Here is a 14402-nt window from a genome sequence, read left to right as displayed (position 1 = left end):
AGTATTTTTTATAAAAAGATACAAAACCTATTTTATTCAGTTTCTTCTTAAGGTGAAGAAAACTCTTTGTAAATGCCCTAAAGAAATATAGTCACTTTCTGTTCCTCCTTTGCAAGTAGAAAGGGTGGATTGTTCCACTATTGACAAAAGAGAGAGAGAGAGAGAGAAAGAGAGAGAGAGAGAGAGAGAGAGAGAGAGAGAGAGAGAGAGAGAGAGAGACCCTAATTTAGAGTCAGGTTTTTCAAAGATGCCTGTTTTATTCCAAAAGGCTACCAAGCCTGGCTTACTTGCCACTGAATTTCCATATGAAATTCTCTCTGTGATTGTACTTTTACTTTCCTCTTAAGTTTTAAAGAGAATTACAACTTCATATAACTTCTTCAAGGTGTGACTAGAAAAGCAACTCATCTATTAAAGAGAAAGAGCTCATGTAAAGAGAACAAAACTATAGATGTACCATCAATCCAAAACTCTTTTCAAAGGCTGAACAAATTCTATATCTTAAACAAAAGTTCAAGTTAGACTCCAAACTGGGATACAGTCTAATCTGAATGGTATAATTAATCATTTAAGCATATTACAAAGCCAATATATGCCCTTATCTCTAAAATTATAAAGTATACTTCCTGAAGAACTGCTGATAAATTTGCTTATTTCTTTAACTATTAATGATTATTTATAACAAGTTAAGCCAAATAACATATTTTTAGCTGGAAAATATTTGATTCAAGAAAAGGAGACTGGACCCCATTCAAATGAAAAGTTTTGAAGATCCTGTTTTCCTGAAAAAACAAACAAACAAAACAAAAAAACAATAGCATGTTTCTAAGTATACCTTTGTGGCATAGAGGACAAAGGGAAGAAACATTTCTCATGGATTCTCAATCACATGGTAGCAGGGGTTTCCACTAAATTTCTCAAAAGACCAGTAGAGGGAAGACCTTAACAACCAACCAGTGCTTGGAATACCCATCTACCTAATAATTATGGTTATTTGGGCTAAAGACCACTTCAAATGTAAATAACATTTCTGTTCTTTAAACACAGCTAAATAGCACTGTGTTGGCAGAAAAAAAAAAGTCTATTTCAGAAACAAACTCCTGCTCCACTACCCAAGTATAAACAAATTAAAAGGGGAAATTCGAATCTGGTAAATCGTATCAGGTTTTTAATGTGGGTGATAAATTTGCCCACATCATCAATAATGTAGAATGTCAATAGCAAGGAATGGCACTGTGTTTAAGTGGGGAATGAATGAGATAAAGATACTTCTATACAGCTTTCCCTAACAAAATATAAAGGTCTGAGTCTAATAAAATATTTTTTGTTATCTTTTGATGCTACTCTTCTTTCCTCTATCAAAACAAAATTTGATGCTACAAGTTTATTGAGTATACTTTACTAGGAATAAATCTTTCACAAGTATTTTACACCTGTTATCTCAATTTAAAAAATAAAAACAATTGTTTCCATCTGAAAAAAATTGCAGGCATCAAAAAATAGGTAGAGAGTATTTCCTATTGCCACTTAAATTCCTATGTTCTAATATTTACTCAACTTTAAAGAGAAAACCTGATTTTGTCTCTTAAGGGTCAAAGGATTATCTTTCTCTTACTAGAAAGCAACCCTACTGTCCCAGAACAGGGACTTCCTTTTTTACTAACTCTGCAATACACACACCATTGTCTATGGCACAAGAAATGCTCAATAAACATTTATCAAATGTTCAGTTTTAAAATGAGTTGGGAGAGGAAACATATACATATACTTTTATGTATTATTTTTTGGTTATAAACAGAAATGGGAAACAGTGAGTAAAGAAGGGGTGGTTGTATGAAGCACCTCAATCTTTTTCTGGCTAAGCATAATCTGGCCTTTTCTGAACCTCAACCACTTCCTTTCCTTTACGTTAACAATCCTGCATATCCCAAATCCATGTCCTCATCTCCCCACTGTTTCCTGCTTCACTCTCATAACATAATATTAATGTGATTTCCTCTCCCAAACTGGAGTAATCATACTGTAGTTGTTACTTGGCCAGGTTATTCTGATTCAAGTCTGTGTTTGATGCCTCTGGATGAGACCATCCAGAACATCACTATGTGGCGAGAGAGGGAAAACACCAGGAGAGAACACAAAGTTTCAGCATTCAAGTATTCAGAGAAGGAAGAATATATATAGTTCAATGATCAAGAAGTCCAAATTACTAGATAGATGTAAATTCTTTCTTTTAGCCCATGCATATCAGTAAGTGGTGAAAATGAATTTTATTCAGTAACACAGAAAACGGAATGTTTGGTAACAAAAAAAAAACACGAAACACTAATGTTGATTACAGATACTGAAAAAAATCAGAGGGAAAAAGTATACATTCTTTTAAGAGTAGTACTAATTAGTCATTTAGGGCAATACTTACATTTTATGTCCAGTTATTTTGTAACACTATGACTCTTAATATTATTTGGTGAATATCAAATTGTCACAAAAATCACTGTGTAATGCTTGCTTTGTTACGCTCAGGAGTTCAGCAAAAGGCCTTAAATGTATGGCATATTCTTTAATACCAGGTGTGCCTGCTTTATTTTACACACACACATTTAAGCTGGAAAAATGAGGTTTTAAAGATAATTTTATTGGAATATAATCCACATACCATAAAATTCACCCATTTAAAGTGTAAAATTTGGTGGGAATAGTACATAGTTGTGCAATCACCACCACTATCTAATTTTAGAACATTCCCATTACCTCAAAAGAAACCCCATACTCATTAGCAGTCATTCCCCGTTGTCTCTTTCCACCCAGGCCCTGGAAACCTAACCTACATTCCATATAGATTTGCTTATTCTAGACATTTCATACAGATTAAATAATACAATATGAGCATCTTTATGACTGGCTTCTTTTACTTAGCATAATATTTTCAAGGTTTGTGCATCATGGACTTATCAGTAAGTCATTCTTTTTAAGTGCTGAATAATATTCCATTGCAGGGGAATATCACTTTGTTTATCCATTCATCAGTTGATGGATGGATTGTTTCCACTTTTTGGCTATTATGAATAAAGCAGCTATGGACAATCTTGTTACAAGTTTTTGTGTGGAAATATATTTTCATTTCTACTGGGTATATACTGGCCATATGGTAACTTTATATTTAACATTTTGAGGAATTGCCAAACTATTTTCCAACCCCATTAACAATGTAGGAGAGTTCCAATTTTCCCATATCCTCTCCAACACTTAGACATCCTAGTACATGTGAAATGGTATGCCATTGTGTTTTTGTGGATAACAAGGTTTTTATTTAAGATATATTTTTATTGATTTCAGAGAGGAAGGGAGAGGGAGAGATAGAAATTTCAATGATGAGAGAGAATCATTGATCAGCCACCTCCTGCATGCCTCCTACTGGGAATCAAGCCACAACCTGGGCATGTGCCCTTGCAGGAATCAAACCTGGGACCCTTCACTCCACAGGCTGACTCTCTATCCACTGAGCCAAACAAGCCAGGGCTGTGGATAATGAGTTTTAAGTATATCTACATAGCCCTCTAGGTCCTATCTGGAGGCAAATATTTGCCCTCTATGTAAAATTTGAAGGATTATAATTCATAAGAGCTGCTTGAGCTCAAAGCAAATGGGGCAGCAGCATGCCAGTTCAAAGCTCTTTTCAGCATTGTCATTCATAAACTTCTCATTATTCCTTAAGTTGATTTAACTTTTCTGACAATACAACATACAGCCTTAGCCTAGAATCTCCACCACTGTGCAACACTGATAAATATAAGCAGGTCCTTGAATATTGTAGTTTCATTATAAAGTTAATGAGAGGGGGGAAAAAAAGAAAAGAAAAATTAATTCCCAGCATGGGCTACTGTCTGTAGTTTGCACATTCTCCCCATGTCTACATGTTTTGTTTTGTTTTTCTTTCTGGATACTCGTTTCCTCCCACACTAGAAGATGAATTTGTGTGTCTATACAGTCCCTATCTGAGTGAGTGTGAGGGTGTTGTATGGGTGCACGCTACAATGGAAGGATATCCTGGCCTTGGGAGAGACTCTGATTACCTTCAAACCAGGGTGAAAAACAATTATCTCACTTGTTTTTATTAATCTTTCTTAAATGTATGTATAACTCTTACATTTATTTCCATGTTTAAGTTTGGTGATGTTTTTGTGACAAGAAATATGCTATAGAAACTTAGCTTGTTTATATTATAGCCTCTGGTAAAATTGGTTTAATGTTGTTTTGCTTAAGGACTCGATTTCCAAGAACCTAAATAAGGTAAAATCATTTTTACTCAAATCTGGATTGTGTGCCAAGATGGACAGAGTGAGACATACATAGTGAGAGAATACAGGATTTTACCAGCAACCTTAGCTCTTAAGAAGGTCTGTTTTAGGGTTATTTCGGCTCACAAAAGCAGAGAGCTTCCCTAAACAGATGCAGAGTTTTCCAAGGCTGTGATAACTGGGTGTAAGACGTGTATTCCCAACAAAAGCAGAGGTGGTAAGATTGAACAGGTGAAAAGCCTAAATATGCTCAATTTTTAGAAGACAGGCCAAAGGACGTAAATTCTTTTATTAAGCAAAACATTCCCAAAGAAATGGCATCCAGAGTGGTACAAAGTATCACCGAACGTAAAACTTTAATCTCTCCGCTATAGGTTATTAAAACTAAAACATGCTTACCCACCCAGCGTGGCTCAGCAGTTGAGCACCAACCTATTAACCAGGAGGTAACGGTTTGATTCTCAGTCAGGGCACATGCCTGGGTTGCAGGCTCGATCCCCAGTGTGGGGTATGCAGGAGGCAGCCGATTAATGATTCTCTCTCATCATTGATGTCTCTCTCTCCCTCTCCCTCCCCCTCTGAAATAAAAACATATTAAAAACAACAACACAACTTACAAGATGCTGAAGTTTTAAGATGTATACTTCTCTTCACAATTGCTTTGCTTTTCAAAGTATAATCTCGAGAGGTAAATTGTGCTGTTTAAGTCAACTTTTATGAAGCTTTGGGATTCATAAATACTATACAATTTTCTTAACCTATTTCACATCTTTATAGTAATTTATGGTTTTCTAAGGATAAACTTTCTATAAAGACCCAAAATATAGAGTATCTATGGAATATCTTCATTGGCATATGATCTTAGTGGTTTGGCTACTTTCTATTTCAGCTTTAAAATTTTCTCTTGCCTTGGTGTTTTGTGTTGTTCCCTTCCACCCCCAATTGAATATCAAAGTACCACTGAAAGAGGAACACAGTCCGTGTATTTATTTAGAGCTGCAGTGGCTTGCCAGAGGTAAAACTGGTTTTGATGTGCTTTTGTTCCTGATGCCATATGTGCCAAGCACACAGAGGACTGAATGCAGTAAAATACCTTGCAAGGCAAAAATCCAACTAGTAAACAATGAGACTTCAAGTGGAAAGTGACCCCTCCAAAACTGAATGAAATCCATGTGATCATTCCTTTCTTGATCACCATGAAATTTCTCCGAAAATATTTAAAGTCAGAACTTATTTCATTTTTGAGTAATGAGAAAAACTCTAAAATTTCTGTTCCTTGATAATACACATTACTGGGTAGTGAAGTAGTCAACTAAAAGTATGCAATGTTTTAAAACTGTTATTGTAACAGTTTCGACAAAGTTAACTAAATCATACAGTTGTATGTTCATCCTATACAATTTGGAATCGAGAAGTTACTGATGATTGCTATAGGCTTAATTTGTTTTAGTTCAGCTATTTAAAGCTCAGAAAACCACTGCTTTCCAGGGGTCCTCAAACTTTTTAAACAGGGGGCCAGTTCACTATCCCTCAGACCGTTGGAGGGCCGGACTATAGTTTTAAAAAAAACTATGAACAAATTCCTATGCGCACTGCAGGCCCGGGATGAGTTGGCTGCTAAGCAGGACAGGCAGCGGCACCCGGCGGGCCAGATAAATGTCCTCGGCGGGCCGCATGTGGCCCGTGGGCCGTAGTTTGAGGACCCCTGGAACAGACCTTGGTATTAAATAAAATTTCAGTCTTTTCAAAAAAGTGTAAAAAATTATCAGGGTTTTCACAATGAAGTTATTTAGCTGAAATCACTCTTTCCTCTGACCGAGATATTGATTCTACAAGTTAAAGGAATATTCTCAAAGCTGCTTTATAATACCAGATTTTGATAACTGGATGAGACTACCCTAGATGGTTATGAAAATGCAAGAAAGTTAGAGCCAACGCTAAGGCAGCTTTTCAGTGTGCTACTTTCCCAGTGTCAATTAGAAACTGTGGGAGCCTGTGTGTTGACCAGGAGGGAAAGATGTACGGTTGGGTCACAAACTCAAATGTTTAGAGTAGTTTGGCAAGTAATATAATGAGTCACACAGGATGACATAAGAGGAAAGATGAAGTGGAAACCAGAGTTAATTGGAGAGTTTGTGCATATGCATGCCTTTTTGACGATAGCAGCTACTAGTTTTAGCCAACTGTTATATTGAAATGTATAACGAATGTTCTCAGATATCTTAATTTTTCAAAATAAGCCAAAGCCTGAATTATATAAAGTCTCATTTGTTATTTATTTTTACTTTTAAAATATGTTTCTTATTGATTTCAGAGAGGAAGGGAGAGGGAGAGAGAGTTAGAAACATCAATGATGAGAGAGAATCATTGATTGGCCACCTCCTGCATGAACCCCTCAAGGAATTGAGCCCGCAACCCGGGCATGTGCCCTGACCAGGAATCAATCTGTGACCTCCTGGAACATAGGTCGACGCTCAACCATTGAGCCACACTGGCTGGGCTATAAAATCTCACTTTTAAAAATTGAGAACCAACTGAAATTAAAGGGGAAAAAACTACCACTACAAAGGCCACACAAATACATCTGTGGGATAATTTATGGTCTCTGGTTTATCTACTGCTAGTGAGGAAATCCTTAGTGGCACAAATAGAGAGTAAGATTGGAAAAATCCCGAGTAGGTAACAAGGCACCAAGAAAGAAAAGCAAAACAACAACAAAAATAAGGCACTGACTGTTGCTGTGCTGCTGTAAATTTACCTCTGGGGGAAAAAAATGTTCTTTGGAGTTTGAAATTTAAGCCCTTTGAAAACTAAAGAAAATGGTTTCCATTGTCATATCAACTAGCATACGTTTGTTTATTTATTTATTAAGTCTTTTTTTAAAAAATATTTTTTATTGATTTCAGAGAGGAAGGTAGAGGGAGAGAGAGATAGAAACATCAATGATGAGAGAGAATCATTCATTGGCTGCCTCCTGCATGCTTCCTACTGGAGATCAAGCCCACAACCCAGGCATGTGCCCTTGACTGGAATTGAACCTGGGACCCTCCAGTCCGCAGGCGGATGCTCTATCCACTGAGCAAAATGGGCTAGGGCCAGACGTGATTTTTAAAAAAGATATGCAAAATAATTAAAGGGGCAGGGAGATAGAGATGGAAAAATGTTTAGTTTCAAAGTCAACTTTAACATAACTCAATCAACAAAGGTAGAAGATATCTTCTAATGCTTACTGAGCACTCAGGCGTATCAGAATGAACTTACAATATAAAAAGAAATCACTGGGTTATCTCTTGAAGAATGGAAAGGCATATCATTTAAGACCTCAAAATGTATTGAAATGATTACTTTAAAATAAGGGTTAAACTGCTGAAAAGAGCCAAAATATCCAATTAGCTTTTTCACCTTTGAAGATCAAGCTGGTTCTTGTTATTTGTGTATTAATGACTTCCTTCACAAAATGCCTTAGAAAATTTGATGAAAAACTAGTGAATAGTGAGAGGCAAAACAAAACAAAAACCCCACAAATGAGGGTGACTCCGTAGCCCCCTTTTGAGAGATTATTTGTGCTTAATGAAGATATGGGCACATTCAGAATCCTGCCCATCCTAAAAATATTTAATGGTGAAAATTTGATGGAAGATGCAAACTAGGGATTACTAGCATAGGGTTGAATGTACTTACCTGTTATCTCAGATTCATAATAATCCTGTGTGCCTTCCTGGAAGACAAGACAGGGTGTCTTTATGATTTTAAAGCATAAGTTTGGAAAATGGTAGGTCCATTTTTATGGTAGGGTCATGTCCATCAAAGAGGAATAATAAATAGGACCTACCTCCCATAGGGGTTATTTAACTGTGTTGTATCACAGTCAATTAAAGGCTCCTTAGAAATTTTATATTATATACTAGAGGCCCGGTGCACGAAATTTGTGCATGGGGGGGGGGTGTCCCTCAGCCCAGCCTGCACCCTCTCCATTCTGGGACCCCTTGAGGGATGTCCGACTGCCCATTTAGGCCCGATCCGGTCGGGCCTAAACAGGCAGTCGGACATCCCTCTTACAATCCAGGACTGCTGGCTCCCAACTGCTCGCCTGCCTTACTTCCTGATTGCCCCTGACCGCTTCTGCCTGCCAGCCTGATCACCCCCTAACCACTCCCCTGCCAGCCTGATTGATGCCTAACTGCTCCCCTGCCAGCCTGATTGCCCCTAACTGCCCTCACCTGCAGGCCTGGTCCCCCCCAACTGCCCTTCCCTGCAGGCCTGGTCCTCCCCAACTTCCCTCCTCTGCCAGTCTGGTCACCCCTAACTGCCCTCCCCTGAAGGCTTGATCGCCCCCAACTGCCCTCCCTTGCAGGCCTGATCACCCACAACTGCCCTCCCCTGCCGGCCTGATCCCTCCCAACTCCCCTCCCCTGCTGGCCATCTTGTGACGGCCATCTTGTGTCCACATGGGGGCATCCATCTTTGATCACATGGGTGCAGCCATCTTGTGTTGGAGCAATGGTCAATTTGCATATTACTCTTTTATTAGATAGGATAGAGAGGCCTGCTGCACTGGTGGGGGCCAGCTGGTTTGCCCTGAAGGGTGTCCTGGATCAGGGTGGGGGTTCCCTTGGGGCGTGGGGCGGCCTGGGCAAGGGGCCTGTGGTGGTTTGCAGGCCGGCCACACCCCCCAGCGACCCAAGCGGAGGCCCTGGTATCTGGGATTTATTTATTTTCTATAATTGAAACTTTGTAGCCTTGAGTGGAGGCCTGGGCCGGCCAGGGTGTGCAGGAAGCTTGGCTTCCTCCATTGCCAGGGAAACCCAAGCCACCTGTTTGCTCTGTGGCCGCAGCCATCTTGGTTGGGTTAATTTGCATGCTCGCTCCTGACTGGCTGGTGGGCGTGGCTTGTGGGTGTAGCAGAGGCACAGTCAATTTGCATATTGCTCTTTTATTAGATAGGATTTTATTGATTTCAGAGAGGAAGGGAGAGGGAGAAATAGGAGAGACAGAAACATCAATGTTTAAAGAGAGAGAATCATTGATTGGCTGCCTCCTGCACAGCCCCTACTGGGGATCGAGCCCACAACCCAGTTCAGTGTCCTTGAACTGAATTGAATCCAGGACCCTTCAGTCCACAGGCCTACACTCTATGCACAGAGCCAAACCAGCTAGGGCTCCTTTGAAATTTTAAGTGCAGGGAAGAGTGTAACTATATAAAAATTTAGTGCCATGTGTTTTTCTGTTTACATATTTACTAGAGGACCAGCACATGAAATCGTGCACATGTAGGGTCCCCAGGCCTAGCTTGTGATCAGAGCCATGTCCGCTGCTCTGTGATACTGCTCACCGCCACCCTGGGACACTCCGTGATGCTGCTGCTGCCCCACAACCCTCCGCGACACTACTCACCACCACCCCGCGATGCCTCGTGACACTGCTTGACTCCACGTTCCACGAAGCTGCTCACCGCCGCCCCACGACCCTCCGCTATGCTGCTGCTGCCCCACGAGTCCAGTCCCCAGTCCCACTCCACTGCCACCCAACCTGGTTCCTGTGGTTCCCTGTTGGCCATCCAGCAATGGGAGCCTGTGGGCTGGGGGGAGGAACTGAGAGGTGGTCAATGCACCTCATAGCAACTGGTCGATTGGTTGTTCTGGTCATGACGCCTGGCCTTTTGTTATTATAGGTAGTATTCTGTTTCAAGATTCTACCACTTCCAATAAGACAGCAGTATAAAGAAAGATGAAAAAGCCTATATTTCAACCAAATTAAAGAATATGCCATCAAGCCCTGACCGGTTTGGCTCAGTGGATAGAGCATCGGCCTGCGGACTCAAGGGTCCCAGGTTCGATTCCGATCAAAGGCATGTACCTTGGTAGTGGGCACATCCCCAGTAGGGGGTGTGCAGGAGGCAGCTGATTGATGTTTCTCTCTCATCAATGTTTCTAACTCTCTCTCCCTCTCGCTTCCTCTCTGTAAAAAATCAATAAAATATATTTAAAAAAATGAATATGCCATCAAAAATAAACAAAATTAACAAAATCATACTACATCTTTTTTTTTTTTAAACTTTTCTTTTTTTAAAATATATTTTTATTGATTTCAGAGAGGAAGGGAGAAGGAGAGAGAGAGAAACATCATTGATGAGAGAGAATCATGGATCGGCTGCCTTCTGCACGTCCCGAGTGGGGATCAAGCCTGCGACCCAGGCATGTGCCCCCGACCGGAATTGAACCCGGGACCCCTCAGTCCGCAGGCTGACACTCTATCCACCGAGCCAAACCAGCCAGGGCTCTAGGTACCCTACCCGTGCACAAATTTCATGTACTGGGCCTCTAGTACTCTATATTAATGGATAAGGTAGTCCATAAATTCTCTATAAGAAATCCTTAATTTTGTATTTTCATTTTGATGGTAAAAAAAAAAAAAAAAAAAAAAAGAGAGAGAGAGAAATAAATGAATATTTGAGATAATCTAAATGAGCACTTTATAAATGTTGACAACTGGGAAGTTAAAATGATAGTGATTTGTTTGTACCAAGCAAAGGTCAAATGATATCACAAAACCATATATATTTGAAAGTTTTCAGTTGTCCTAATAGAACGGGTTTCTCAACCATTTTGGGCCAGGTAATTCTTGGTTGCAAGGAACTTTTTTGTGCATTGCAGGATGTTTAACAGCACCCTTGGTCTCCACCACCAGATGCCAGTAACCCTGTACCCCTAGTTGTGATAATAAAGAATGTCTCCAGACATTGCCAAGTATATCTGAGGGACAAAATCTTCCCCTGTGGAGAACTAATGCAATAGGAAAAGTGGTGAGAGAATTGAGTCAAACCAAAGTGCACAGGAGAATAAACAGGTCAAATTCAAATGAACCAGAGCTGTAGCAATCTCTACTTCTCTCAAGTTGAAAGAAATATCACTAAAACATTATCATCCATCATATTAATGTTGTCAATGTGAATTTTATTAGTACTACATTTAATTGTAAAACCGTTTGTTTTGCTTTTGCTTTGATGGATTTCCCCCTTAAAAGGCATTATACACATTATTCAAATTTGAATTACATTTTTTCTGGTTTATTCTCTTATAATTAAAACTTTACTCAAGAGACTTCTCATCAATTAAAATGTAACTTTTCTAAATGTCCACTTGGTCCCTAAAGGTTCTTCTGGAATGTTTTTAACTAATCACAGAGACTACTTAATTGAAGAAATTCTCAAGAGCCCAAAAAGGTAAATATGTACTTAGGTATAAAATGTCTTTCTTAAAATACATAAAAAATAACCCCAAAGTTTGAATTATATATATACTAAAAAGCTGCAAAAAATTACTGAATAAGTATTATTCACTGTTGCATTATTCTTTCTTGGAAGATCATTCTTTAAAGGAGTAAGGTAACTGCCAATATATCTTGTCCATATACAGGTTGGGGCAAAAGTAGGTTTACAGTTGTTCATATGGGAAATAATGATAAATAACACAAGAATAAATTCTGGCCCTAGCTGGTTTGGTTCAATGGATGGAGCATCGGCCTGCAGATTGAAGGGTCCCAGGTTCAATTCCGGCCAAGGGCACATGCCTGTGTTGTGGGCTCAATCCCCAGTGGGGGGCCTGCAAGAGGCAGCCAATCAATGATTCTCATCACTGATGTTTCTCTCTCTCTCTCCCTCTCCCTTCCTCTCTGAAATCAATAAAATATATTAAAAAAAAGAATAAATTCTGTGTTTTGTACACACACAACTATAAACCCACTTTTGCCACATCCTGTCTAAGCTCTCTCAATTTCTCTTCTTCAAATCAGGCAGAGCTAACAATATATTAAAATAATGTCCAAAGGTGTATAAAATGTTGAAAATCTGTCTTAAATAAAACTCTATCAGTAAAATAATCTTCTATTGGTTAGGTGTGGTTAAATGTGGAAGAGATTGTTGCATAAAGTATAATACTTCAACCAGCTTGAAAAGTACCCCTGTGGTAGTAAAAGTAAAGCTTAGTCAAAGCCTGCCTTTTACCTGTGCTCTGAAATCTTTGGTTGGTTGAAAAATAAAGCAAAAGTTTAAAATAATGTTGGTTTAATAGGTTCAGCTTAAGAGAGCATTCCAGAAAAGCCCATAAATCTTACAAACTTAACAAATACAACTATGTATCCCCAAAAAACTGAACAAGTTATGCTAAAGTCACCTAAGATCAAATAGCTCAAAATTCTTTAATAAGCCAGAACTGTGCTGTAGATATAAAGATTCATTTCCTCCTTCTAAAACCCCTCGGGAGTACTGCTGCCTTCTTTATGCCAGTAATTCATTAGGTACTAGTTTGGTTTTTTTCCCCTAAATAAATTTTTAAAAAAAGAATGCAAAGAAAGTGTAATTTATTTTTCAGCAAGCTTTTCAACATGTAGTATCAGTTTTTTTGTTTTGTTTTTTGGTTAATCCTCACCCGAGGATATTTTCCCATTGATTTTTAGAGAGTTTGGAAAGAAGTGGGAGAGACAGAGAGAGAGAGAAAAACATCAACTGAGAGAGACACATCGATTGGTTGCCTCCTGCAGAGGCCCGGACCGGGGCTGGGGACTGAGCCCGCAACCGAGGTACATGTGGCCCTTGACCGGAATCAAACCTATGATCTTTCAGTCCGAGGGCCGACGCTCTAGCCACTGAGCCAAACCGCCTAGGAGCAGCATCAGTTTTTTGTTGAAGTTAAGATAGCATCTAATTTTATTTTCCTTCTCAAGATTTACCTACCTTCCAAGAGTATAACAAAATGACTTACTGATAGGAAAGAGTAGCTAATATAGCAAGAACTCTTCTATACAGAAGATGAAACAACCAGCCTGGGATAACTGTTCAAAGTTTCACAAGTTCATAAAGAGGGAGAAAGAAAAACAAAGCTCTCAGCGATCCTTACTTGAATTACCAAATCAAATACAAATTTAGGAACCACTCAAACAAAATATTTTATCCAAGATTTATGAAGTTCACAATTCTTCACTCTACGTAAGCTGGAAGGGGGAGGTCTATGTCAGAACTTCTGTCATGGAAATAAAAAGTCAAATGACTTCATATTAAGACTGGCAGATATAAGAAACCATAGTCTCCAAGTTTTTTGGGTCCACTCAAAATTCAATAGTTATAACAAAAAATATATTTTTCTTTGTAAGCAAATAACTATTCCTCACCTGTTTGTGTGCATGATCATAGGAATTGATATGGTTGTCAAACTCCTGATGTTTCTGATATTGCTTATCACAGAGTTCACAGTAAAAGTTGGCTCTGAGGTCTTCCAATGCTTTAGCAATTGCCTTCTCTTTGTCAACATAATCCTGTAAGAACCACAAAATACAAACAAAAAATGAACTTGGTAGAATTTTAAAGTGAATGTTGTAAAGAAGTAGTCTTACCTGAAGAGAAAAAAAAGGGCTTTTCATAAATTTAGTGGTACAAGTAAAAGCTGAATGAAACATAAGGGGTAAGTTGGTGGGGCAATTTGTGAGTGGTTGTACTAACAGTTGTCTTCAAATAAGCAAATGTTCAAATGAGTTTACTGTGGCATCCCCTATTCTTACCCCTGGCTTAAAAAAACCAACCAATCGCTCTAGCCAGTTTGGCTCAGTGGATAGAGCGTCGGCCTGAGGACAGAAGGGTCCCAGGTTTGATTCCGGTCAAGGGCACATGCCCAGGCTGTGGGCTCGATCCCCAGTAGAAGGCAGCCAATCAACAACAACTCTCTTGCATCATTGATGTTTCTCTCTCTCTCTCTCTGAAATAAAAATATATTTAAAAAACAAAAACTAAAAAAACAACCAATCAGATATAACAAACAATTTTTATTGCATTGAAGGGAACATAGAGAAGTAAATCCCCGAGAAAGGCAATGGAAGAAGAAAAACAACAAAACAAAACAAAAAAATCAACTATGACCTAAAGCTGAAATCAGAGCTGTGATAGCCAAGGGCTCTCCATAGGACATATGGGTGACAGTGGTGCTTGGGGTCTAAGAGTAACGTGGGGGAGCTAAACCTGAGAAGCCTCATGTAATAAGCAAAAGAACCTACAAGAGGGCTGGAGAGGTCCCAGGATCTGAGTCTTGGCAGAGAGAATCAAAAATACTCTCAAAGCCC

At 39.2% G+C, this 14402-nt stretch overlaps 1 protein-coding gene across 13 annotated transcripts in view; it reads right to left on the bottom strand.

Moving 5' to 3' along the window:
• Positions 1 to 14402, bottom strand: part of GPATCH8 (G-patch domain containing 8) — a 76976-nt gene that overhangs the window by 11761 nt on the left and 50813 nt on the right. For all 13 annotated transcript variants that reach the window (XM_080682069.1, XM_080682074.1, XM_080682072.1 and 10 more), the window contains one exon: positions 13461 to 13604. In XM_080682069.1, the coding sequence (XP_080538195.1) occupies positions 13461 to 13604 (144 nt within the window). The remainder of the gene's footprint in view (positions 1 to 13460; positions 13605 to 14402) is intronic.

Source organism: Plecotus auritus (assembly GCF_963455305.1).
Source record: "Plecotus auritus genome assembly, chromosome: 7".
Classification (NCBI taxonomy): Eukaryota; Metazoa; Chordata; class Mammalia; order Chiroptera; family Vespertilionidae; genus Plecotus; species Plecotus auritus.
This window is presented reverse-complemented; position numbering and strand designations above follow the sequence as displayed.